This window comes from Lynx canadensis, chromosome X, assembly GCF_007474595.2.
Source record: "Lynx canadensis isolate LIC74 chromosome X, mLynCan4.pri.v2, whole genome shotgun sequence".
Taxonomy (NCBI): Eukaryota; Metazoa; Chordata; class Mammalia; order Carnivora; family Felidae; genus Lynx; species Lynx canadensis.
The window spans coordinates 27,000,369-27,027,732 of record NC_044321.2 but is presented as its reverse complement, the minus strand read 5'-3'; the positions used below and the strand labels follow the sequence as shown (position 1 = coordinate 27,027,732).

Below are 27,364 nucleotides of genomic sequence, written 5' to 3'. Positions count from 1 at the left end.
ATGCTGGCAAGACCGCTGAGTAGACTTGCCAGAAGCATCAGGGAAGAGATTGAGGTTAAAACGATGGATGCTAGAGTTATCAGCATAACCAGTAAAACATAACTAAAGTCTCAGGAGTGGAGCTCACCTAGGGAGTGTATACAGAAGGAGAAGAAAGGAGGACTTAAGGCTGAACCCTAAGGAATTCCTACCGTTGACATCCAAGGTCAAGGAAGTAGGCAAAGGAGATGAGGAAGGGCTAAAGTCAGAAATAGGAAAACGGTGGGGAATGAAGTCAGACTTTCAAGTTTCTTTTTAAATAGGTGGAGAAAGGATTGAGAAGATAGTAAGATTCATCTCTGGTTGTTTTGCCAGACACGTGCTATGAAAGCATATCGGAGCAAGGGGAATAATCGCAACTAGAAAGTATCGTCAATAGCGGTTACAGGATTGCCCAAGTGACGCACCATGGAATCTAAGCTGGAGAAGGCACCAGACGAAAGTAAAGAGGAACAAGTCAGGGAAATGGTTATCTTAGGAGGATAGAACAGGTGGTGCTATGGGGAACACAAGGGTGGGTTTCAAGGTATTGGTAATATTCTATTTCTTGATAGGGGTGGTAGTTATATGGGGTGTTGCTTTATAATTATTATTTAAGCTCTATGTGTATGTCCTACGTAATCATCTACAGGTAAGAAACATCTCGCCGTAAAACAAAAAAGAAAACAAGCCTTCCAAAACACGATCGTCACAAATGTAGTAGATGCCACTGGAACCTGGAGTCACATACCTTTGACTCACCTCTGGTTGCAGTTGCAGTGGACAGACCTGTGTGAGCTCAGACTTCCCTTTAGCTGACAACATGACATCAAGCTGATCAGCAAGGGAATGGCTCTTATTTTCCCACTTTGTGCCCAAGGGATTTCTCTGACATGCCAGGAGCCCACATATCCCAGCCTAGAACTATCGATGACGAGCAACTCTCAGCCAATGGGAAATGAGAACTCAGGGTTATATTTTTAGTCTCTATTCCCTTAAGAGGATAATTTGTGGCAGCTTTCCCAATGCCTCGTGGGAACATGGAAAGGTTCTGGCAGAATCCAGGCCCTGTGGCCCATAGTAGTGATCTCAGTAATACACATTATACTGGCATTTCCGCCTCCTCAGTCTCACCTTCCTCGTCTTTCATTCCTGTTTCCCAGGAGTCAGCTCCCAAATGAACTATTTGCACACAAGTCCTTGTCCAGGCCCTGTTTTCAAGGAACCCAAAGACAATAATAAAGAAAAATGAAAGGGACTGCTAGAGGAGGGGATCACAGGAGGTGAAGAAATTTTCTCTGTATGCCAGACAGTATATTTAACTGCCCACTTAACAGTTCCGTTTAGATGTCTCAAAAAATAACCGCATGATTTCTCCTAGAGTCAAATTCCTGATCTTTCCATGTAATTCCCCTCCACTTCAGGTTCTGTAACACCCTCCACCCGGTAACAAAGCCTTAGGAATCATTCTTGACACATTCCCACTTACTTCACTCCCGCTGGACATCCATCACCAGGTCCAGTTGATTTTCTCTCCTACATATTTCTTGATTCAGCTTTCTTCTTTGGATTTATCCTACACTGCCCTTTCCCAATCCATTATGTCTTTCCGAGACTGTTAGAACAGCCTTGTATTGGGATAACCATAGTCCCGGTTTGCTCTGGGCAGACATGGACTGTATTTATTGCCTTAGCGTAAATAATGGTGGCCCTTTTCACTCTTAACACTATTGCAGTTTTCCTGATAAATAATATGGTCATTCCAATCTAAACAAATCTCTCATTCATTCTTTCTCTCTTACGCCACGTGGCCATGCAATTCTTTCAAAATATAAATACGAAAGCAGAACTCTCCTTAAAACACTTCAGTGGTTTCCATTTGTTCTCAAAATTAAAATCAAAATATTTAATAGCTTACAGGATATCGTGTGGTGTGTTGCTTCCGATTTCATCTCCTGTATGCCGGATACTCTGTGCTGTTTGCCGTCATATCTTCACATTGGCCTGCTTGCTGCTTTTTTTTTTTTTTCAGCGCCTCCTTTTACCTGCTATGAGCCATTGTACATACTGACCCCTTTGCTTAGGACACTCTCCCCCCAGGGGCATCTGGGTGGCTCATTCAGTTAAGCAGTTAAGCTTCTGATTCTCGATTTCGGCTTGGGTCATGATCTCATGGTTGTGAGATTGAACCCCACGCCAGGCTCTGGGCTGACGGTGTAGGACCTACTTTGGATTCTGTCTCCCTCTCTCTCTGCCCCTCCCCCCAACCATGCACATGCTCTCTCTCTTTCTCTCTCTCAAATAAAATAAACACTTTTTTTTAACAAAAGGACACTCTCCCCTTGATTTTCCCATCCGATACCTACTTATTTTATAAGGTTCCGCTCCCTGTTGTTGCAGACTAGGTGAAATCCTTCACTGTTGATGTAAATAGAATCATTCATACTTCTTTTACAGAGCACATATCAAATCTTCCACTTATTTCTTTTTTTTCCACTTTTTTTTTTTTTTTATTTTTGGGACAGAGAGAGACAGAGCATGAACGGGGGAGGGGCAGAGAGAGAGGGAGACACAGAATCGGAAACAGGCTCCAGGCTCTGAGCCATCAGCCCAGAGCCTGACGCGGGGCTCGAACTCAGGGACCGCGAGATCGTGACCTGGCTGAAGTCGGAGGCTTAACTGACTGCGCCACCCAGGCGCCCCGAAATCTTCCACTTATTTCTGAAACAATTTGCGTTTATATTGGTCTTTTGCCTTCATTATGAGCTTCTTGAAGACAGACTCAGGGCTTTTTGACTTACCAAAAAGAATGGTGCCCAGGAGAGAGTCTGCTCACAGAAAAAGTGTTGTCAAATCACGCTCAGTCCAGTGATGCTTGTGTTCATCCCGTATGGAGTTCGGATCATTTTACCAACTTGATGTTTTATAACCTGTTTTTTTTCCCATCTTTGCTGCGTATCTGTCTCCCTATTTTTCTCAGCTGTCTTCCTCTACATTTTCCCCCCAACTTCCTCTCCGCTACAAATTATACTCAGAACAAGGCGGGAGCCACTTTCCATTGATTTTGATGTCAGTGCTTTGAGTGACAAGTCCATGTGGAGAACTTTGAACCTCCTGCTGACTCATTGTGGGCTTTAAAAAAAATACTCATCTTCTTCCTGAATCCACTGGGTAAATGTATGCCCACAAAATAGACAAAACCTCTAGAACAAAAACTGTATGAACATCAGAAGTATTGGTGTAGCCTTGATTTCTAGACTCCAAAGTATCGTACCAATTTTTAAAGGGGAGGGAAGGGGGGTTTTTACAGTATTTTTATCCTTGAATCCAATTTTTAACCAATTAATTTTGTAGTTTAGATGTAAGAACCATGAAATGCCTTTCCAGTGTATTATCATCCTCAGTATTTCTATCTGTAAGAAGAGAACAAAGATGTTGTTTGAGAATAAAAAATATTGCAGTGGTCGAGAAATTGAGTTTAAAGTGTTTCTTTGGAAGTTGTCACACGACCCCTGTGTCTAGCTCTGTTCGCTGAAGAGTCATTGTTTCCTTGCACCAAATTGGTCACTTTCATTCTTTTCACCTATAAGTCTTTTCTGTTCTTTATATTTCATTCAAACACATCTCTTGTCGCCTTTGATTTTTGTTCTTAGTCCTTCATTTTTTACTCCCTTTGTCATCCGTGTGACATAAAGAATCTGCCGCTCCAAATCCTTTAATATATTTGTCTTACCAGTGTTTATTGTCCTGTCAGATGTACTCTTTAGAAATCCACTGGTTTTCTAAGTTTCCATACTGTCTTCCTTTTTTATGGTTTATTTGCTTCTTAAGGTGAATTATGGACATATTCGATCACTTCGTTTCGTTTTCTATGCACTTTGAACCTGGCATTGTTGGTATATATACTTTTTTAAAATTGCGTTTTACCTTGAGTATGAATACATAATTTGTATTAATCCACTAGGCGAGATTTCATTGCTAATATGCCCTTAGCTACAGTTCTGTAGCTTTACCCTCAGTGCTTTTCATGGTCTTAACCAAGCATCCCTCAGCCCTTTTCAATTTTAATTCTCTCTTATCTTAGTTTTGGAGGTTAGATGTTCTCTTGTTTGGCTTAGTTTTGTTTTCAGTGACCTCTCTGGTCACTTACTGCCATTCCCACTTTGTTGACATTTTTCTCCGTCAGCCCCTTAAAATGTTGGTATCACCCAGTACTTAACCCCTGCCAAGTCTACGCCCCTTTATAGCTGGCATCAGTTCTAATTTGCCATATTCCATGCTGTACTTACTGTCAAATTTCTTCTGTATGTTTATGTTTTTGCTTTTTATTTTTATTTCTTCTGTAGTTTTAAAATAGTGATTAAAGGCACATAACCCAAAATGTACCATTTTAACTCAAATCATTTTAATACCTGTTCAGTGTATTGCAGAATCTAAAGTAAAGACTACTGAAACCATGCCAATGATTATCTCTAGCTCACACTTCTCTCCTAATTTTCAGACTCATGTTTTCACCTGACGACCAGCTACCACTTAGACATTCCACACATTCTTCAAACTCAGCATGCCGGAATTTTATATTATCGTTGTCTTCAGGAAATCCACTCTTCTTACTATATTCCAGATTTTGGTGGGTGGTATTACTGTTCACCAACTTAGAAGTCAAGGAATCATTCTGGCTGGTTTTTATCTTTTACTATTACACAATCAATCACTAAGCCAAACTACCCTGAACTTCTTAATTCAGCCCTACCGTTTTGTAAAAATGCAAAGCCTCATCATTAGTTTTCCTATCTCTCCAACTTATCTTGCACACAAGAAATTCCTTGAAAATGAACTTTTTGTAAAGTTTACTTATTTTTGAGAGAGACAGAGAGAGAGTGAACACGTGGTAGTGGGAGAGGAGCAGGGAGAGAGTAAAAGTGAGTATCCCAAGCAGGCTCTGCACTTTTAGCACAGAGCCCAACACAGGGCTCGAACTCATGAAACATGAAATCATGATCTGAGCCAGAATCAAGAGTCGAACACTTAGCCAAGGGAGCCACCCAAGCGCCCTGAAAATGAACTTTTTTTTTAAATATGAAATTTATTGTCAGATTGGTTTCCATACAACACCCAGTGCTCATCCCAACATGTGCCCTCCTCAATACCCATCACCCACCCTGCCCTCCCTCCCACCCCCCATCAGCCCTTAGTTTGTTCTGTTTTTAAGAGTCTCTTATGCTTTAGCTCTCTCCCTCTCTAATCTCTTTGTTTTTCTTCCCCTCCCCCATGGGTTTCTGTTAAGTTTCTCAGGATCCACATAAGAGTGAAACATATGGTATCTGTCTTTCTCTGTATGACTTATTTCACTTAGCATCACACTCTCCAGTTCCATCCACATTGCTACAAAAGGCCACATTTCATGTCCATCAACTGGCGAATGGATAAAGAAATTGTGGTTTATATCTACAATGGAATACTATGTGGCAATGAGAAAGAATGAAAAGGAGCTTTTTAACATGCTAATCGTGTTATATTAGGTTGCATAGTAGTTATCCTTCTTCTGTAGGATATAGGCTAAATCCCTCAGCTTGGTACACAAGGTGTTTGATCATTAAGATGTTTTGGACTACCAGAAAGACAATACCCATTCAGAGTGGCTTAAATAATAAGGGTAATTAATCTCACATAACTGGAAGTTCAGAGATTAGAGCAGACTCCAAATACAATACAAACAGCTCTGGCACTCTTTCTATATAATTTTCTTTATTCACAATTTCACTTCATGTCACCTCTGACTTCCTCACTATTCTCTCTCCAGTTTCAAGATGGCTGCCAGCAGCAAATGAGGCAACATGAGTTTTTGTTACTGTGAGTGACAGAACCTCTTCCCTGAAGGATAGGTTAAGAGATTTATCCACCAATCAGATCAGCCAATCTAGGTTTTATATCTACTCCTGTACCAGTAATATTTGGAGTGGTATCATGGACTGATTGACTTAAATGTTGAGTTCCTAAACCAAAGCAAAGAGGATGGGATTATCTTGATTGGCCTAGAATCTAAACCTCAAATGAATTTAAATTCACCTATAGAATTGAGGGTGGAGTCCATGGAAGCGTGAAGAGAAATGTAATTCTCCTAGGAAGTAGAAATGCACAGTGGGTGCAGGTTGGGCCCAAAGGTAGATAGTTAATAGTTTTTCAATGAACCTCTGAAAGACAATCTTATCTTCAAGATGTGTGTAAAGTAAGTGACAATGAGAAAGAATCTTATTTATTTGTTTTAATTTTTTAACGTTTGTTTATTTGTGAGAGAGCGAGGGATAGCGTGAGCACAAGCAAGGGAAGGGGCAGAGAGAGGGAGACAGGATCTGAAGCAGGCTCTGTGCTCTAGCATAGAGGCTCATGAGGGGCTCGATCTCACGAACCGTGAGATTATTACCTGAGCCAAAATCAAGAGGCGGCTGCGTAACCAACTGAGCCACCCAGGCGCCCCAGAATGTTAGAAGAGCTCATCGTATACAAGTTAAACATTCACATTAGGAGGCTCTTCTTGTCCTTTTCTTGACCTTTGCCTGAATCTTATCTTGGCCTAAATCTGAAACTTTTAATAGGAGCCTTTTTTACTTTTATTTGTAACAATTAATGTAACAACATTAATCGGGATGTATATAGCTCAGCTAAGAAAAAAAAACCCATCATAATAAGATATTGTCAAGGAAGATGATACTTGCAAACAGCTCTTCTGCTTTTCAGTGTATTCTCAGTTTCTGCAGACCTAATACAAAGGGATTATCTCAGCATCCTGTAAGTTTAATTTTGAAAAACAAGAAACCATGAATAATGGAAATCATTTCAAAAGATCTTCAACGCACATCTAAAATATGAAACAGCTAAATCAGAGGCTCTTAATAATTTAATCAGCGAAGCATAACTGGAAGATTTAGAAAAAGCACCTAAACTATTAAAAGATTCTTCAGCTGCTGCTTAATGTCGATATCAAGTTATTTCTTACCCTGGCAAACAGCCAAGCTATTCCCTAGTCACATCCACTTTTCAGCATTGAGTGGTCCTCTCAATCATTCTGATCACAGCCCCAGGAATGTTTCACAGCAACTCTGCAATAATAGTATATTACTGTTAGGTGTTGAATTTTGTGGTAGTTTATCTTCCAGATTTTAGACATAGACTGTAACCTTCAACCAATTTTAATACCACTTCCCATACCCTAGTTTTGCCCTAAACCAGTCCAACTGTGTTATAGTTTCAGATAATACAGTGTTAGAATTGTTTCTTTCAAAATATAGAGTTGTCGGGAAAACGTGTACATAGTAACCTCCTTAGCATTTAACTCTAAAGAGTAAACCTTGTAGTATTTCCTGTGTATCTCAAAGATAATTTTCCTTTGTTATGACTTATGTTCACAATTTAATGAAAATAAAAATAACTTGAATATCTTTCTTAAAATGCCTTGGAAATAAACATATCAATGTATTTATCTATATGTCTCTCTTATTGAGTAGGTACAGACCTCTCACCAAGTTAGTAGTTATTCAATAATAATATTTAAGGGCTGCCTTGTTGACTCAGTCGGTTAGTTGTCCAACTCTTGGCTTCAGCTCTTGTCATGATATCACGGTTCGTGAGTTCGAGCCCCACATCAGGCTCTGCACTGCTTGGGATTCTCTCTCCTTCTCTCTGCCCCTCCTCTGCTCATGCTTTCTGTCTCTCTCAAAATAAATAAATAAAACTTTTAAAAATTTAATTTAAAAACCTAACAATAATATTAGAATGAAAACCATTTTATTGGGATTCATACTATATAAGATTCACGTTAGAAAAGGTTTCTTATTTATGAGCCCAATACTTCTTTTTAGAAAATATTTTAAATTAAAATGAAATCCCCATGTTGATATCTAATGATAAAATATGTTTTGAGAGCTTTTTTATATTTTGACAATTTTGCTTTAGTGCAGATAATCAGAAATGATTTAATAGACTAAGAAATAATTTTAAAAATAACAGATGCCGTTTGGTTTTCATGATAGAAGTAGAAAATCTTAAGTTTTTGTCCTAAGATAAATAATTCATATGAAGTGATAGAAAATTGCTTTGTGAAAGTCCATGATATGTAGTTACTTCTAGTGGGCTTGATAACATCTACCCCATTGGAGGTTGGGTGGTTGAAATATGTAAAGCTTCTAGCATTGATCTCGTGTTCTGAGAAACTTTGGGGCAGAGGCAAATCCCTTAACTCCTAAGTAAGCCTAGCTGATTACACACATCTGCTTTTTGATTTGCAACAACTCTTCGACACACCTCTTGAGACTATTAAGGATCTACTGAACCATATTTAAAGCAGTTCAATCTAAGATTTACAATGCTCAGAGGTGACAGATTTTGAAGTTCAGCATTGGAATTTCCACAAATTCCTTCCAATTCTAGAATTTTGTAATTGGTTCAGTAAAGAATACTATGAGGAAATATGTAATCAAAGACACAGAAACTTTTTACATTAAGACAGTGATCCACATAGGAATTCAGAAAAGGGGATCAGGGTTAACTGATATCGTCAACACTGTCTTTGCAGATCTGATATACTGGCCATAAAGTATGAGAGGGATTAGAATAGGTGAAGAAGAGACTCAAGTCTAAGGAATAGCTTGGGCAAATTTATTTTGTAAAAAAAAAAAAAATGAAGGCATATTGAGTATTGCAGGAAGAGACTGGGTAGTCTGAAAACACATGTGCACTTGGGGTGAGTAGTGGAAAGTAATTTTCTGTAAGTAGAATGGCGAGAAATTCAAGTTTTTAGACGTGGTCCTTAGGTGTTTCTCAACCTTTGTCTTCTCCTCATCCCTAACCCACAGTCTCATTACCCATGGTGGTGACAGTCACATGTGTGGATGGGGGTATTCACATTAGAGACAGCATATATAAAAGGGAGTGAGATCGACTTGTAAGATAGCCAGATTCAAGTGTACCAGCTCTGACCGTGCCTTCTGTCTCCCGCTTAGAGGAGCACATCAGAATGTAACTGAGAGAACTGCTATATTGACAATCTTGAGTCTGTTCTAATTTATAAAATTAATAAACCCTTTCCAAAATTGAGTTTTTTCTGTCGGTGACACTACCCATCTTCAAATAATTAGGGTATCACTGTTAAGTAAAACTGAAACTGAAACCAACTGTAAGGGGAAGGAATGGAGTTTTGAAGATAGTTCATCAAAGTAGTGCCGTGAGGTAGTGGTCAATATTATAGAGGTTCTCAACGTAGTGGCTGGAGATATTGGAGATATCCAATTATCCAATAATAATTCCCAGAATTATGGAAAGGATTTCTCAATTCTCTGAGCATACCAAGTATTTTCTGTGGATCAACTAAATGACTTACCTCCCACATACAGGTAGTAGATATTTTCAGAGTGGTATAAATATGCTACTGAAAATAAGGCAAAATCATATTGAAGTATTACTGAATTCAGAATAAATTGCCTTTTGTCACTATTTTCTGAATCTATGCCTACTACATATACAACTATTATGCACAGATGTGTAATGTTTTTGAGATTTTAAAGGCGTGGTCACAATACTGTAAACACTGGCACAGTAAAAAGATGGCTGACTTGGGAAATTGTAGGCCCAAGATGTGGTCCTCATTTGGTCTCTTGCCTGGGAATCTTGGACAAACCGTTCAGCACTTTGGACCTTGGTTTCCTTAATTGCTAGTGATGGTTTGTGGTTTCTTTAATGACACAACTTTTGAAAATGCCACCAACATATAGCATCTTTGATCGTAGGTATATAAAATAGATAGACTTTTCTGAAAATCTTTTCAAGATTCTATAACTTATATCTACATGGCGTTGAAAATGAAGTTACCGATAACTTATTTTTATAGTGATTTACCTATTCATTTTTGTGATTTGCTGATGAGAGAGTCTGAATCAGTAAGCCCCAAAAGATCATTCCTGAAAACAGATAAATGAAAGAGCCCTGACTTGTTACTGTTTCACCTATTAACGTCACCAGGCTGTGATTAACCTCAGGCCCCCATTGTCAGTCGCACAGATTATCCACATCAGCCGTGTGGTCTCTCGGTGCCTCAGCCCCTATGCCCTTCCTTCCATTTCATTTGTATATCAGCTCAAATGGGAACATCAGGCTCCAAATAGTAAGTTGGCCCTACTTTTTCTTGGGGAAGTGGCCTTTCTGCCTAGCTATTTGCTTCTGTTCAGGTTTTTATATTACACAAAAAGAATACCTTAGGTCTTAAACTCATAGAAATTAACAATTTGTTAATAAGAATAGCTATTGAGATGTTACATAATCATGGCTTTGAGGTAGGGCAAAGTAGGGAAAACAACTTAATGACTATTTTGTCATTTTTTCCACCATATAACAGGACAAAAATAAAGAACTCTACCAATTTAAAATTTGTGTGTGTGTGTGTGTGTGTGTGTATTCCTCAAAAATGCATATATCCTTCTCTTTCTATTTTCTCTAGTTTGATAAACCCTAGATAGGAGTTAATGTTTCAATGTTTCAGTTGGGTTTATTTTATTTCTTTCCTGTGCCTTGCTTTTATGTAACAAGCTAGAGATTCTGTAACATAATGAAAAATTTCCCCCCTCTATGCCTTTTGGTCTGAAAATAATGAAGTAATATAGACTATAATATCAACAGTAGAGGAACTATGTATTTACTTCTAGTTCCACAATATCTTGGGATAAAAGAAACATCAGTTTTAAAGAATATTATCTTTCTTCTAATGAAAAAAAAAATAGCATGATTTTCTACTGTGGACTGCATAGTTAACTTAAAATTTTTGAATCTTAAATATAACTTCATTTTATTTAAAAGGTTTCTTTAGGGGCACCTGGGTGGCTCAGTTGTTTGGGTGTCCAAATTTGGCTCAGGTCATGATCTCACAGTTGTGTTCGTGATTTCGAGCCCCACGTCGGGCTCTGGGCTGACAGCCCAGAGCCTGGAGCCTGCTTGGTTCTGTGTGTCCCTCTCTCTGCCCCTCCCCCACTCATTCATGCATGCTTTCTCTCTCTCTCTTTCAAAAATAAACAAACATTAAAAGGCTTTTAAAATGCATTTATTTAAATTCAAGTTAGTTAACATACAGTGTAGTATTGTTTCAGGAGTAGAATTTAGTGCTTCCTCTCTTACATAGAACACCCAATGCTCATCGCAACCCATTCCGCCCATCCCCCCCCCCACCTCCGCTCCAGCAACCCTCAGTTTGTTCTCTATATTGAGAGTCTTTTATGGTTTGCCTCCCTCTCTGTTTTTATGTAATTGTTCCTTCCCTTCCCCTCTGTTCATCTGTTTTGTTTCTTAAATTCCACATAGGAGTAAAATCATATGATATTAAAAGTTTGTTTTCAAGTGTTGTTTTAAAATGCAAACTGTGGTATAATGCCGTGTAATATCTATGAGACATTGGCACCATGGAAAAAGTACTAGGTATTACTAGGGTTTAAATGATTTACAGATTTTTTTTTGAGAGGAATTAACATTAGCCCCAATCTGATGAAATTTCCTGTTATTCAGCAGCAAAAATAACCAACTCTACAAGAGTACAGCTTCACAAATCTTTTTAAATCAACAAAGTATGCTATGTTCCTATTTCAGAAACCATAAACTGTAGACTCACAGCTTTCCCAGGCTCTCTTTACAGTCTTAATTTAAGACCCATTCATCCAGAAGATTAAGACAATGAGATTCAAGTCCAAAGCAATAGCAAGTATGTGCATGAGAACTGTCACGCTATTGCTCCTGGGAGTTTTGCCATTTCCATAGCATGATTTATAACCATTGCACAATATGTTTTTATTTATTATTCTACTTTGCAAAGGAATTTGAGATGGTTTGGTGGGCCTGATTTAAATAAACACACATCCCAGTCTTATTTTTGTGCTCGTAACAAGCAGTTTTCCATATGTAATTGGTGCTTGTTGTCTACCTTTGAATTTTGGTTGCTATTGTATATCTGCTAGCTAGTGCACTTGTAGGCATGCTGTGCTCTTCTACAAGTCACATGAAAACATGCATTGATTTTGATGTAGCTGGTTTCACTACTTCACTTAGTGTGTGTGCCGAACCTGCAGTTCATAATGTGTTTACTGACCCAGAACTTTAAAAGCTGAGTTTAGCCCAGCACAGTCACCTCAAACCAATACAGGGTGGTGGTTACATCTCCAGTCATTATGGAGATAGAGTTCAAGACTTCGGTGTTTGGATGTCAAGCTCTTTGGTGTTTTAGTTATAGGATGTGTTTAAATTTCTCTCAAACAGCAACTCACATGATCCACTGAAACTCAAGTATAACCAAAGCATATAAGGTTTTGTCTGAGCCCATAAGCAATAAATATGCCAGCAATCCTCTGCATGTTCTTAGTCGTTTTCCAGAACATTCAGTTGAATATTGACTGTTAACAACGTGTGATACCAACAAACAATTAATTTTAAAAATTATTCGAAGATTGAATGCCTGGAAACATCATGTTACTTTTATGTATGAGAAACAAACTATTACGTATACAGACCAAAGGAATTGTATGTTAGGTTGGATTCCTTGGAAAGCAGTCTCTGAGAACAAAAGTTGCGTACACGAGGTTTACTGGAAGGTATTCTTGGTAGATCTGCCAGCAAGAAAGTGAAAGGGGCAGTATTGGGCAGAGGGGATCTGAAAGCCATCTGAAAGGAAGCCTTGGAACTGGGTTCATTCTTTCAGGGTTGTCTTCAATTGCAGTAGGTGGGCTGGAACTTGGTAGCCATGTGCTAAGAGCCAGCCTCAAGAAGGGATGCAGCTGTAATCCCTTAGCCGTCATTACTAATAGTGTCTGGGGTCCATCTCCTCCAGGAGAGAACCTCAGGGGAGCATTATAGTATCCACTCCAGGTAGGTTTTGGCACATTCTGATTACCCCACAAAAGTTATAAAGAAGATACAAAGGAGCAATGATGAGGAGAAAAATGAATTGGTCATTTTCCACCGGACCTTAATATATCAGAACTAGCGTTATTTATAAGATGGTCTTTATTTTGGTATTCAAAATCTCTTTTAACCCTCCTTAACCCAGACGGGAAAGAAAAATGTTCATACTCTGCCTGGTTCGTGGATTTCACTTTTTAATTTTGTGGCAAAAAACACATAACACAAAATGTACTCACTTACCCATTTTAAAGAATACAGTACAGTGGCGTTAACTGTATGCACTTTGTTATGCAAAAGATCTCTAGCAATTGTTCATCTTGTAAAAACAAACTCGATAGTAAGTGACAGGACTCTCTTCTTCTAAGTCTGAATAATATTGGAGTGTATGAGTACATGTCGTTGTTTTCTCCAGCCGTCCGTCGGTGGGCATTTAGGTTGTTTCTAACTCTTGGCTGTTGTGTATGATGCGGTAATGAACTTAAGATTATCCAAATATTTCTCTCTTTGGGATCCTGTTTTTTCAATTCTTTCAGATACGTGTCTTCACAAGTGGGTCATGTGGTATTTCTGTTTTGAATTTTTTGAGGAACCTCCCTACTGTTTTCCACAGCAGCCGCACCAGTTTGCATTCACACCAACAGCAAGAGAAGTTGGAGTGTCTCCACATCCCTACCAACACTTATTTTCTCTCTCACTCTTGTGCTCGCTTGCTCTCTCTCTCTCTCTCTCTGATAGCGGCCATCCGAACAGGTGTGAGGCGATACTTCATTGTGGTTTTGATTTCCGTTTCCCTGTTAATGAGTGATGTTGAGCAGCTTTTCCTGTGCTTGTTGGCGAATCATAGGTCTTCTTTTGTGGTAAAGAATCAACAGAGAAAATTACTGAAAAGACACTTTTACACTGCTGAAAGTTCTCTACCAACATTAAGTATTATAAATTCCGTACAGAAGAATCTACATTTTATGACTACTTAATACTGCTTCATTTACATTGCAGCTAATGGTTTCTGTTTTTGTTCTGCCTGATGAAACTCTAGATTAAAATTTTGATGAATCGGGGTTACTGGGTGGCTCAGTTAGTTAAGCATCTGACTCCTGATATGAACTTGGTCTTGAGCTCATAGTCGTGAGATCAAGCCGTGTATTGGGCTTTGCACTGGCAGCATGGAGCCTGCTTGAGATTCTCTCTTCTCTTTTCTTCTCTTCTCTTCTCTTCCCTTCCTTTCCCTTCCCTCCTCTCCTCTCCTCTCCTCTCCTCTTCTCTTCTCTTCTCTCTCTGTCTCTCTCTCTCTCCCCCTGCCTTTCTCCCACTCACTCTCTCCCTGCTTCCCTCTCAAATTAAATAAAAAAATAAATAAAACATTTTAAAAAAAAGCCTCTGGGGTGCCTGGGTGGCTCAGTCATTTAAGCATTAACCTTTGGCTCAGATCATCATCTCATGGTTCATGAGTTCAAGCCCCACACTGGGCTCACTGCTGTCAGCGCAGAACCTGCTTTGGATCTTCTGCCCCCTCTCTGTCTCTGCTTCTTCCCAGCTTGTGCTCCCTCTCTCTCTCAAAAATAAATACACGTTGAGCATCTTTTCATGGGTCTGTTGGCCATCTGGATGTCTTCTTTGGAAAAGTGTCTATTCATGTCTTCCGCCCATTTCTTCGCTGGATTATTTGTTTTTCGGGTGTGGAGTTTGCGCTTTCAACAATAGCCAAATTAGGGAAAGCGTCTAAATGTCCATCAACTGATGAATGGATAAAGAAGACACGGTTTATGTATACAATGGAATACTACTTGGCTGTGAGAAAGAATGAAATCGTGCCATTTGCAACAACATGGATCAGACTGGAAGGTATGATGCTGATTGAAATAAGTCAGAAAGGGACAGATATCCTATGTTTTCACTTATATGTGGATCTTGAAAAAATTAACAGAAGACCAGGGGGTAGGGGAGGGGAAAAATAGTTGCAAACAGAGAGGAAGGGCAGCAAACCACAAGAGACTCTTAAATACAGAGAACAAACTGAGGGTGTATGGAGGGGTGGGGGAGAGGGGGAAATGGGTGATGGGCACTGAGGAGGGCACCTGTTGGGACGAGCACTGGGTGTTGTATGGAAACCAATTTGACAATAAATGATATTTTAAAAAATGAAACACAAAAAATCATTAACAAATTATTAACTCTGATGAATCAATCTGCCTCTTCCCACCTCCCTCCATCTTTTTGTCTCTGTCTTTCTCTAATATATATATTAAGGGAACATCCATCCATTAGTGTTCTCCGTAAGGAACTGCTTAGTACATTGTACCCTCTTTCTAATCTTGATAACAACAGCAGCAAATGTTGATCGGGACTCTACTCTGTGTCACACATGGCACTGGTTTTGGTGACCTCATCTTGTGAGTGAGGCTTATGAAGGTCTGGCACATGCATAACAACTTTAAAAACTCATTACTAGTTATTGTGCTATTTAGAGCAAAAATGTAACTTACCCCCCCCCCAAATGAGAGACTCCTTTAGATTGAGTTGTGTAGGGTGCTGTTGACCTGCTTTTGCTCATGCTTTGCTATAAAATCCTATCTGTAATATTTAGGTAGGAGCAATTCTGTTAAAACAAACAACAGATTGGATTCTTTAGTTCAGGAATTTTTTCAAGTGCAACAATTTGGGGTAAAAAAGCGGTATGTTTCCTGCAATGAGAGCTCTGTAGTACTCCATATACGATGTTCCCTAGCTGGTTATACCCAAATGCAGAGATGGGTTTTGTTCTGATATCAGTTTTGGAATTGATGATCAACCTTTATGAATAGCATCTTCTTTATTATGATCTGATCTGGCTTTCCTTCCCTTGTCTTCTGCACTGTGCTACCTGTTTTGTGACTGTCTTCATTACATTGTCTACTTTGTTCATTGGCAAAGGTAAATGTGCACTAACAGTGAATTTTTACTAAAGGCATTGCCTTTCGAGTATCTTAAGAGCAAAATGCTGGCTGCCTCATTTACAGACATCGTCGAATTACTGTGTGTATCTCCAATTCTCTGTCTTTCACACGTTAACCTGAAGACCATTTCTTAGTTGTGTTCTCTTCACTGCATCAGCACTTGTTTGATTTTTGTAGCAATGGGCAGAGCATTTGAAGTCCTGTTTTGGATACACATCTTTAATAGGCAGAGTGGATGCTGTATCAGTTATCTCCTGCCGTATAACAAGCTACCCCCGAAGTTAGTGGTTTAAAGCAAAAATCCTGTATTTCACTCATGAATCCTTGGATCTCCTTTGGGCCTGGATTATCTTGATGCTTTTTTTACTGGTCTCACCTGGGCTCATTTATAGATTCATGCTCAGCTGGTAGTTGATGGTCTCACTCATGTACCTGGCACTTGTTAGTTATTGGATGAAGCAATGGGTACGACAGGGTCACTTGCCTTTCATTATTTAGTGAGCCAGCATAGTTCACGTAGTGGTGAAAGGGTAACCAAGCCTAGCCCAATGTCCAAGCATTTCTCAAGCCTTGGCTTGTATCATGTTTATGAATATTTTGTTGGCCGGGGGCACCTGGGTGGCTCGGTCAGTTAAGTGTCCGACTCCTGGTTTCGGCTCAGGTCATGATCTCACAGTTAGTGAGTTCGAGCCCCATGTCCGATGCTGCGCTGGCAACACAGAGCCTGCTTGGGATTCTCCCTCTCTGCCCTTCCCCAGTTCGTGCTCTCTCTCTCTCTCTCTCTCTCTCTCTGTCTCTCTCTCTGTCTCTCTCTCTCAGAATAAATAAATAAACTTAAAAAAAATGAATATTTTGTTGGCCAGAACAATTCGGCCAATCCGTATTTAAGTAGTAAAGAAATATACTATAGCTCCTGTTGAGGGGATCTAGAAGATCTCATTACAAGGCGCTAGGTATAAGAAAGAAAATAATTTGTGGACGTTTATTCTCTACCAGAGATACTTTTATTTGTACCATCAAAATCTTTCCTGTGTAATATTATTCGGTATTCCTTGTCAGCTATAGCTTCGGATGTTCACTGTTTCTTCAGTGTCTGCCCTATTTCATGTGGATGAAAGAAGTCCTTAACAATTGCACTTAACTATACTTCTGAGGTATAAGAGGATTCAAACTTGGATAGGCATAGAGGATGTCCAGTACAAATACTAAACAACTATATGAACCACCCCCCCCACACACACACAGTAGGGAGGGAGAATAGAGACTGAGGGAGAGAAGAATTTTAAAAGCTTTTTATCAGTTTTTTCAAACAGAGGCACATTCCTCCCTTCAGGGGACATTCAATAATGTCTGGAAACACGATTGATTATCACAACTGGGGAGGTGCTCTGGCCAAGGATATTGATAAACACCCCACAGTGCATGGGACAACAACATACACCAAAGAATTATCCACACCAAAATGTCACTAGCGCTGAGGTTGTGAAACCTGGCTTTTTACGGCATGCATATCGGAAGAATTCATATAATGTGACTTAGAAGATGCAAGCTGAGAAAAAAAGAAAAGGCAAGGTGCTTTCTGTCTTCAAATTACTGAAAGAAGAGTACATATTTGGGTGAAGTCAGACTGGAGGCATTCCTCGAGAGTTGCATGTAACTTGTGGGAGGAAGCCAGATGCGCTTCGTTGCTCTAATCCATGTTTTTATGGCTAGTTCAAGGTGATTTCTCTCTCGCTGGAATGGATATTCGATGTATTTTGTAGGTACTATATGCTGTAAACCATAGCTCTTGGAGTCACAAGTATTCGAGTAATTAATCATTTTTGCATATTGGATGGAACACGTAGAAAAAGTATGTGATGATAACATCATTTTTAGAAATATGTGTAGTGGTTAGTCATTTGTCTTGGGATTGTCACTTGTTAATGTGAGATCTTAGGCAAGTATTACCTTTCTGTAAAATGAGAATAATGCCTATCCTGGATATTGTTCACCAAAAATTAAATAAAACAGGGCTTATAAATAACCTTGCCTGGCATGTAAGAAACCCTGAGTAAATGGTAGTAATCAGAGTGTGGGTGGTAATCTCTCTTCCTTACAGTAGCAGCAAATATTTCTTATTTGGATTATATTCTTGGTAGCAGGAAAGAATCAGCCAAAAAGTGATAAAGTAGCATCACTGAGCTTTAAAAGTCTGTGGCTCCCACACCTAACATTCTTTTTCCCTAAATTCAGAAATACAGGTGGTTAACATGAATCCTTGAGTTCTGATTCTCTAGCACAAACCCTTATTGTGTGAAAATGTAAATAATTGATGCTAGTTGAGTCACGTATTTGATTTCCTCTTTATATTTTTATTTTTAACATTTATTTATGCATTTATGCATTTATTATTTTTGAGAGAGAAAAAGAGAGCACATGCACAGGGAGGGGCAAAGAGAGAAGGAGAGACAGAGAATCCCAAGCAGGCTCCGCGCTGTCGACCTAGAACCTGATCCAGGGCTCAAACTCACGAACTGTGAGATCATGACCTGAGCCAAGATCAAGAGTCAGACATTCAAGTGACTGAGCCCCCCAGGCGCCCCTAATTTCCTCTTTATTTTTTTTAATTTTATTTAAAAAAATTTTTTTTAACGTTTATTCATTTTAGAGACAGAGAGAGACAGAGCATGAATGGGGGAAGGTCAGAGAGAGAGGGAGACACAGAATCCGAAACAGGCTCCAGGCTCTGAGCTGTCAGCACAGAGCCTGACGCGGGGCTTGAACTCACGGACCGTGGGATCATGACCTGAGCCGAAGTCGGTCGCCCAACCGACTGAGCCACCCTGGCGCCCCCCTAATTTCCTCTTTAGAATGATAAGAAAGAATATAGACAAAAGTAAATGTTTATAGATTCGTAACATTTGTTTCTAATTTTCCACGTGTACCTACAGGTAACAAATATTTAGAGGGGAAAAGTAAGTTTTTTTTCTCACCCACTGCATAATAGCTATTCTTTTTGAGTCCCTACGTGATCTGTAACTTTGTTAAAATGTACTCTCTAACTCTTACATATTTCATTAAGCCACCTGCCAGACTTTCAAATATTCAAAAAGAAAAGTATTCCCCAGTGTTGTTTACATGGAGCCCATTATTTTATCTCTTGTTGATACGGACATAGCTAAACAATCGTTCCTATAACTGACAGTATTAAACACTAATGCATTTTGACCACATGTACAGAATGGTACTTTTAGATATTTTTTGCTGGCGTGCACCCAATAGTTTGTCATTTAGTCGGTTGACTGACTTTTCACATATAAAAGTAAAGAAAACAAAAACATTACCCACATTCATACAACAAAGCAAGGAAGAGAATATGTGCTTCTTGCTTTCTTATCAACCAGAGAGAGACCTGTGAATTACAGAAAAACCACGTGTGAATACTTCAAAGGAAGTATGCCAAACACATTGTGTATGTGTTTTTTAAAAGATTTAGTAGCTCCTTTAAAGCTCTAAGTAAAGCTGTTAGTCTGACTAATCATGTACCCTTGAAACCAATTAAATTTTTAGACTAGAGAAATGTTCTTCAAACACTTCTGAAAAAAAATGAGAGTTCCCTCCTGAAGCCAACACCTTTTAATTAACAAAATACTCAGAGAAAAGCTGTGGTTTGCAATACACCTACTGTTATTCATGCTACTATCCCAGTGTGCCAAACTCAATTCCTTTCCGTTCTTTTGAGCTTGACTTTCTGTCCGCTTAACTATGGCAAGAAAACACAGTTTTTAGTAGAGATTTTTAATTTTCTAATGAATGCATGAGAAAAACATTATGCTGTAGTCATCAGTAGTCAGACTGTACGAGCTCTGTGTGTTGTGTGTACATCTATCTATACAGATATGTATACACACGTATATGATGTGTGTATCTATTCGGCTTAATTATACACATTGTAATTAATACATGTGGTTCTAGCATTGATTGGCAGAGTGGGAAAGACAACAGAATCTGTTGCTGGAAAGACAGTTAATAGTGTGACATCATTGTAATTATTTTTCTGTTGTGACACTATCCTGGAAAAGATACTTCCCCCAATCAATGTACTTGAGAAGAATAACCTTGGTCTTCATTGTGGTTTGGGAGGCTGGGATCTCAAGCAGCCATTCCCAGGCCAACTCCTTGTGACCCTGGACGGTGACTCAAGCCAAGGGGTGGACATCCAGGCAAGCATATCAGACTGTGGGGCATTAAATGGGGCGCGTGCTGGCTAGAGGGGAAGCCATTTTCCATGCTTCTTAGGAAGACCCTGGAAACTCATCCCACAAGTTTGGCTCTAAGATTCTGTATAGTCATTTATGTGTCCTAACTCCTTACCTGATCAGGATTATGAGTTGAGAGAACTCTCAACAAATTCTCTTTCTATCTTTTAAATTCTGGAGTTACTGGAAAACTCTGGGAAGACTTAATATCCCTGCCTGACCCTTAGAGTCAAGATTCTGTTGCTCAGTCTGGGAAAAACCACTTGGAACCGTCCCGTTGCAGATCTGACCAGCCCATACTTCACCTAACGAAGTGATTTGCTTATGTTTCAAGTAGCATGACAGGGGAAAAGAAGAAACTTCATTTTTTTTTCTTTTTAGATAAAAGTAACGACACCTGAAAATGTAGTATGAATCAATATGATATGCATCATAAAATAAGATGTTCTCAGGACCTCAAAATTTCTCCTTTGAAACATCTTGCTTAATAAAATGTGTGTGTGTGTGTGTGTGTGTGTGCGCGCGCGCACGCACGTGGATCTAGAGGCAAGTCTTTTTTAGGAAAAGTGAAATATTTCAAATAGTGTTCTAGATAGAATTGGCCCTAATAAAATGTGAACTAGATGGAAATTAGCCTTAGTTTAGAATCCAGCTCTCAGTTACTATCAATTACTACCCTCTAGCGACTAAGCAAGCAAACAAACAAAAACCTAATAAAGATAAAAGATTTTGTTCTTCTTACTGATGATGAGATTTAAGTAGTGAAATGTTGAAGACTTGAAAATGTTTAAGACCCCAAAGAATAGTGTAATTCTGTGCCTCATGGGGACGTTTTGGCTATTGGCTTATCCTGGTTCTCCATAAATCACAGAAATCTAGACTTGTGATTGGAAAAGGAAATGGAATATTCATCTCGGGAAGGGAGAGGAGAGTTTTCAGAGAAAGGCACAAAAGTGTGGAATGGCCAGTGCTTATTGGAGAATACTGAATAGAGACTGGGGTGGAGGAAGGGAAGAATGGAGGAAGAAGAGGCTGGTGTGTGAATTCTAGTTCAAAGAGCCCAGAGTCCAGAATGGCATGCTAATTTAGAAAATCAGGAGCCAGTAAACATTGTTTGAGCAGCAAAATGAAAAGGAGAAGAAAACACATACCCACAGTGCACCTCCTGTCAGAAGAATGCTAAGAGATGACTTACATATATCAATTCATAAAATACTTAGAACAATTTCATGAGATTGGTACTCTCTTTCCCATTATGTAGGTGAATACTCTGAGGCTCACAAAAGTTCACTTTATCAAGCATGATATAATCCCTTGCCTCAAAATGCCTGTAATCACATCCAAGTTTGTATATCTAGGAAATGTTAATGCCAGCTGTCTGTGAGAGAAGTACTATTATAATTGCCATTTTACAGAGCAGTAAATTGACATTCAGAAAGCTTAAGTAACCTGCCTAGGGTTAGCAGCTAAGAAATGGCAGAGTGAGGATTTAAATCCAACAGTCTGGCCCTAGACAGTTTGTTTTACACTTTGCTTCTTGATCCTGTGTTCTTTCCTGCCTTTTATCCGCCCCCACCTTGATAGAAAACTGGGGAACAAAAAAATTGATTGGTTCTATTTTCTCTCTTTGATATTTGACCTCACATTGTCTACCCCAAGCAGTGGCTCTAATTTTCTTGTTCTGGGAACAGTTAAGAGTGAGAGCCTAGGAACATTCTGTGTTCTAGTCTTCGAGAAACCATCCTTCAAGGTTGTTGTTGTCTTTTAGAGCTCCCCGCAGGTAGAAGGCCCCTAAGTTTACTGAAAAGCTTAATGTGCATGGATTTGTGTCTTTAGATTCATTCATTTATTCAGAGGAATCATTTGAGTACCTACTGTATTCCAGGACCTGTCAAAGTACAGGAGCTAGAGGCATGAACATGGGGGACCCAATTTCCCCTCCCTTTCCCGCTCTGATAGAGTTTTCAGATGTTGAGTGCTGGGGGAGAGCAGAGCAGCAAGGAAGGGCCCAACTGGTCCATAAATGAGATCATCTGCCCATGGCTGGCACACACATGGCTATGTTGCTGACCTTTCAACCTTCCTCTAAATCTGCTTCAGCTGACTTTGTACTTGGTGTTACTTCTTTTTTTACCCCTCATTAGAGAACTTTGTGATATTATCATCCCAATGTCATTTGTCTGTACTTTGTCATCATCTTGAATCATTCTCTGTTGTTCAAGTCTCTGGCCCCAGCCTTTCTTTTCAGTAGACTTTTTTTTTTTTTCAAGACAGTTGAGAAATCTGATAATTGTCTGTATTCTCATCTTTCACTGTATGGAGATTTCAGAGGACATGACCATTTCCACTTCCTTGAGCACTTCTTTGTTGGCCAAAAGTAAATCTAGAAACAAATGTCCTTCCTGCTCTTTTGAGGGTTAGATTTTCAATAAGTCAAGTTAAAAAAAAACATTGTCTGACACTTCCCAGAACCTCGAAACCATCCCAAAGTACTGTATGTTACCTCAGTATCTGTTGTGTATCTATTTTCAGAACAAATTGTCCATCTTTTCTAGTCAGCCAGGCATTCAGCAGTTAGCTCCCACAGTAATGTTTTAATTTAGCTTTTTTTTTTTTCATCCTCACCGATGCATCCTCTTCAGGGATTCGCCTCATCTCTTGGAATCCCGTTTAAGATTTTTAGATCGTCTTGGACCCCATGCTTCCTACTAGAGTGTTGGATCACAAGATGCTATTTCTGCTGCAGATTATATGTCACTCTTTCTAGAAAGAGCCTGAGAGTAGCAAGATAGATTCGAGAAACAATTTCTTTTTCTCCTCAGTATAATTGTTTTTCAGTCATTATGTCTTGACATTAGTTTTGATTCTGACACCCTACATTTTTTTTCTTTCTTTCTGCCTGGTTCAAGATTATTTCTTCCATCTGTAGGAAATTCTTGTTGTCCCTGAAAAGCTGGAGACACAGGAGACGTCCCTCCAGTCTCCCTCATCATCTTCTCTAACAAAAAGACAACCTTCGAAGTACATGAAAATTGATTTATGGCTACCTTAGAATGGAATGCCCACATGGCCCACTTGTCCCTTCTTGTCCATGATTCTCAGGTCTCATGTTGAGGTGTTGTCATTTGCAGCTTTCTCTCAAAGCGTCCCTTTAAACTATGTCATCCGCTATTTCTCTGCTGCCGGTCTCCTGGATGTAGTGGGCTTCAGAGGCTACCGACTTTAAACTCGATGAGGCCTTCTGTACCCCTCATCAGTTAGCTTCCATCCCCCCGCTGTGTGGCTGTTTGTGGGTGTTTAATATCAGTTCACACCAGCAAGCTCAGCCCCCTTTAGTAAATACAGAGCCACATACAAACCTTTGAGGTTTTCCCAAATATTTCACATATTTCTACCCCTTATCTCCAACTTCTCACTGTATTTGTTCATCTCTATGTCTCTTTTTTATCAAGTGTTGATGAAAATAGTAATACCTAACATTATTACCTGCCAGTGTCAGAAACTGTGCTGATATTGTTGTTATTTCTGGCACTGTTTTATATACTTTTCATATATTAGCCATTGAGTCCGCCTTTGGATTTTAACCATTATCATGTGCCATCTTATACAATAGTGCTCCACACTACTCCACTCCAAGTAGAAAAATTACTGAAAAGACACTTTTACACTGCTGAAAGTTCTCTACCAATATCAAGTATTATAAATTCAGTACAGAAGAATCTACATTTTACGGCTACTTAATACTGCTTCATTTACATTGCAGCTAATGGTTTCTGTTTCTGTTCTGCCTGATGAAACTCTAGTGTGAGGTGATACTTCACTGTGGTTTTGATTTCCATTTCCCTGATAATGAGTGATGTTGAGCAGCTTTTCCTGTGCTTGTTGGCCAATCATAGGTCTTCTTTTGAGAAATGTCTATCTATTCAAGTCCTTGGCAGATTTTTAATCGGGCTACCTATTTTTTTGTGAATTCCCTTTTAATCACTCAACTGAGAGCCTTCATTCTTAAAATATAGATTGTTTGGAAACGTCCATCTAATTTAGTAGATTTTGATTTTGGGGAAGTATTTTAACTTTCCCAAATTTTGGTTTCACCTTGTGTAAATTGGTGGTAATGATGATCTCCCTGCCCACACCACAGTGTTGTGGTAAAGAATCACAGAGAAAAAAATTCTATTAGGTCTGGTTTACCAAAAATAATGTAGCTTGGGTTTTCTCCACTGCCAGTCATGTTATGACCAGTCTGAAAGAACAGGGAAAAAAAATACGACAAGCTGTTCCCAAATTAATTGGCTTTGATTTCGCTAGATTTTCACCACCTCCAAAGTAATTTACTTCCCGTTCAAGGAAATAAGATCTTATCCAAACTTTACTTTTGCTTTTGTTTTTCTTTGAATGAGAAAAAATAAGTAAAAGTTATTCACTTGGTAAGATGTGAATACTTTTTTTTTAAATTTTTTTTTTAACGTTTATTTATTTTTGAGACGGAGAGAGACAGAGCATGAACGGGGGAGGGTCACAGAGAGAGGGAGACACAGAATCCGGAACAGGCTCCAGGCTCTGAGCTGTCAGCACAGAGCCCGACGCGGGGCTCGAACCCACGGACCGTGAGATCATGACCTGAGTTGAAGTCGGACGCTTAACCGACCGAGCCACCCAGGCGCCCCGTGAATACTCTTTTTTTAACTAATTCCACAGTCTATAGAATTGTTATTTGAGGACTATTGAAATTAAATGAACTGTCCAGCCGTGAGAATAAGCAAAATCATTTTGAACGATTGTTCAATGTACGTTAATGAAAAGTTTGACTCTCTGAATTATCCTATCACGTAATCCTGTGAAAAGTATTCACATTGCTGGGAAAAAATATGTTATGTCATAAATAATACTTCGGCTCAAATTGTTGTGCTTTAATTAAGCTTGTTCTATTGTTATTGAAATTGGCTTCTTTGCTTGTGTTTCTAATTTTTCTTTTCTTTCCTTTTTTTTTCTTTTTGAAAAAAAAAAATTAGCTCCTAGTCAGACTGTTACTCTGGTGACACAACCCGTGGTTACCAAGGAAACTGCCATCTCCAAACTAGAAATGCCATCTTCCTTGCTGTTGGAGGTACCTGCTCTAGCAGATTTCAACCGAGCTTGGACAGAACTTACCGACTGGCTGTCTCTGCTTGATCGAGTTATAAAATCACAGAGGGTGATGGTGGGTGATCTTGAAGACATCAACGAAATGATCATCAAGCAGAAGGTATGGGGAAAAAACGAAAGCCTGGTCGAATTTGTGATTTCAAGGGAAAAATTTCCACCTGTCAGTTCACTCTCCCAGACCCTTTTCCCACCAGGTTTCAGGCAGCTTTTCTCTGTCAGCCACACACTGTCTCTACTCTGTTCAGCCTGAGGATGATCCAGAAAAAAAGTTAATGCCATTTTCTAAAACAGCCATAAATTAGAACGGAATGATACAAGGAAAAAACCATAAACTTGACAAGTATAATTGGCTTAATGAAATTCACTTAACAACGAGTATTTCAAAAAATCTGTTTAATAAGTAGTTCAACTGAGCTCTTTACATTGAAACTGTTTGTTTTGGAAGCTTTCAGCCATAATATATTACAGAATCAAATATAATAAACTGGGAATTGGTTGTTCACTCTTTTGAGTTGTCTGGGCCAATTTTCCTCCTTTAATGATAAGTCTAAATGAAAGTTACAATTTTTGTAGAAAAGAAGAGTACCAAACATAATATATTTTTCAATACTTTAGATGTTAATCCTGGAATTTATACAATGCCATAGTCAAATAAATATGTTCTTAATACAAAGATTGCATTTCTGAGCCTCTGGGAATCCATTCTGCAAAATCATGACATCAGTTAGAAACATAGGAATCCATTGATATAAATCTGGTTGACTTAGCTAGAACAAATACACTATGTATCTTTTATATTTTTGAATGAAGAAGAAAAATCATTTTGAAGTGTTTATTTGCTGTAGTTATTTCACTGGTAAGTGATTTCCAAATCTTTTCTACAGAAGTAATAAATTTCTTTGAAGATATTTAGTTAGTACACAGCCACTTTTTGAAAAAAGGAGTAAGGCAGACATTTTTTTTTTTGAAGTGAACTTTAGCAATTCAGTAGGAATAAAAAAAACTGGCTAGTAAACAATTTGCATCCAAAGTACCTTGATTTTAGACTCAGGACACCTGAATTAAGTGTTATTTCTTTGTTACTTGCAAATAACATGATTGTGGTCAAATAATTCTCTGGGTCTTAGGACACAGACCCAGGAAATAAGATCTTATCCAAACTTTACTTTTGCTTTTGTTTTTCTTTGAATGAGAAAAAATTAGTAAAAGTTATTCACTTGGTAAGATGTGGATACTTTTTTTTAACTAATTCCACAGTCTCCTTCCTTTTCTGGGCACAGGACACACAGATTCACATTCGTATTCAGCACACAGTGATGGATATGTGTGTGTATAAAGATACGTAACTAGTATATAAATATGTATAATTTGTTTTACTACTCCTTTAAATTTTTTTTTAATGTTTATTTATTATTGAGAGACAGAGAGAGACAGAGCACGAGAGGGGGAGGGGCAGAGAGAAAGGGAGACACAGAATCTGAAGCAGGCTCCAGGCCCTGAGCTGTCAGCGCAGAGCCTGACACGGGGCTCGAACTCACCAACTGTGAGATCATGACCTGAGCCGAAGTCGGACGCTTCACCGACTGAGCCACCCAGCGCCCCGATGTTTTACTACTCCTTTATAACAAGTATTAGTAGATACGTTCTTCAGCATGAGCCTTTGAGATGTTATGCTCCTAGTAAGTAGCAAAAATTCAAATCCAAGTCTGTTTGGTTCCTAAGCCTAAACATTTTAACCGCATACACTGCTTGCCAGTACCCATGTAAGTGTGGCTACGGGTTAGTGGCATATATGTTTTTATATACATAGTCTATGCCAGACACAGTGCTATGCATTTCCAATTTCAGGGTGCTGATAGATACAGAAATAAGAGAGATGTTCTTTCACAGTATCATGTTGAGTTCTACCAATACTTCCAAGAGGTATTACTGACCAGAGGAAACAACATGTTATAATGTTTAAGACAAGGCCCTTGGAGTTAGATTGTCTGGTTTCAAAGCTTGACCCTTCTGCTATGGTTGTGTGACCTTTGTTATGTTATCCAACCTCCCTGAACCTGAGTTTATCTGTACAACGTGGATAATGATACTATGTCT

General features: G+C 39.0%; 1 protein-coding gene across 4 annotated transcripts in view; it reads left to right on the top strand.

Moving 5' to 3' along the window:
- Nucleotides 1-27,364, top strand: part of DMD (dystrophin) — a 1,834,617-nt gene that overhangs the window by 1,173,605 nt on the left and 633,648 nt on the right. For all 4 annotated transcript variants that reach the window (XM_030304767.1, XM_030304766.1, XM_030304769.1 and 1 more), the window contains one exon: nucleotides 25,135-25,367. In XM_030304767.1, the coding sequence (XP_030160627.1) occupies nucleotides 25,135-25,367 (233 nt within the window). The remainder of the gene's footprint in view (nucleotides 1-25,134; nucleotides 25,368-27,364) is intronic.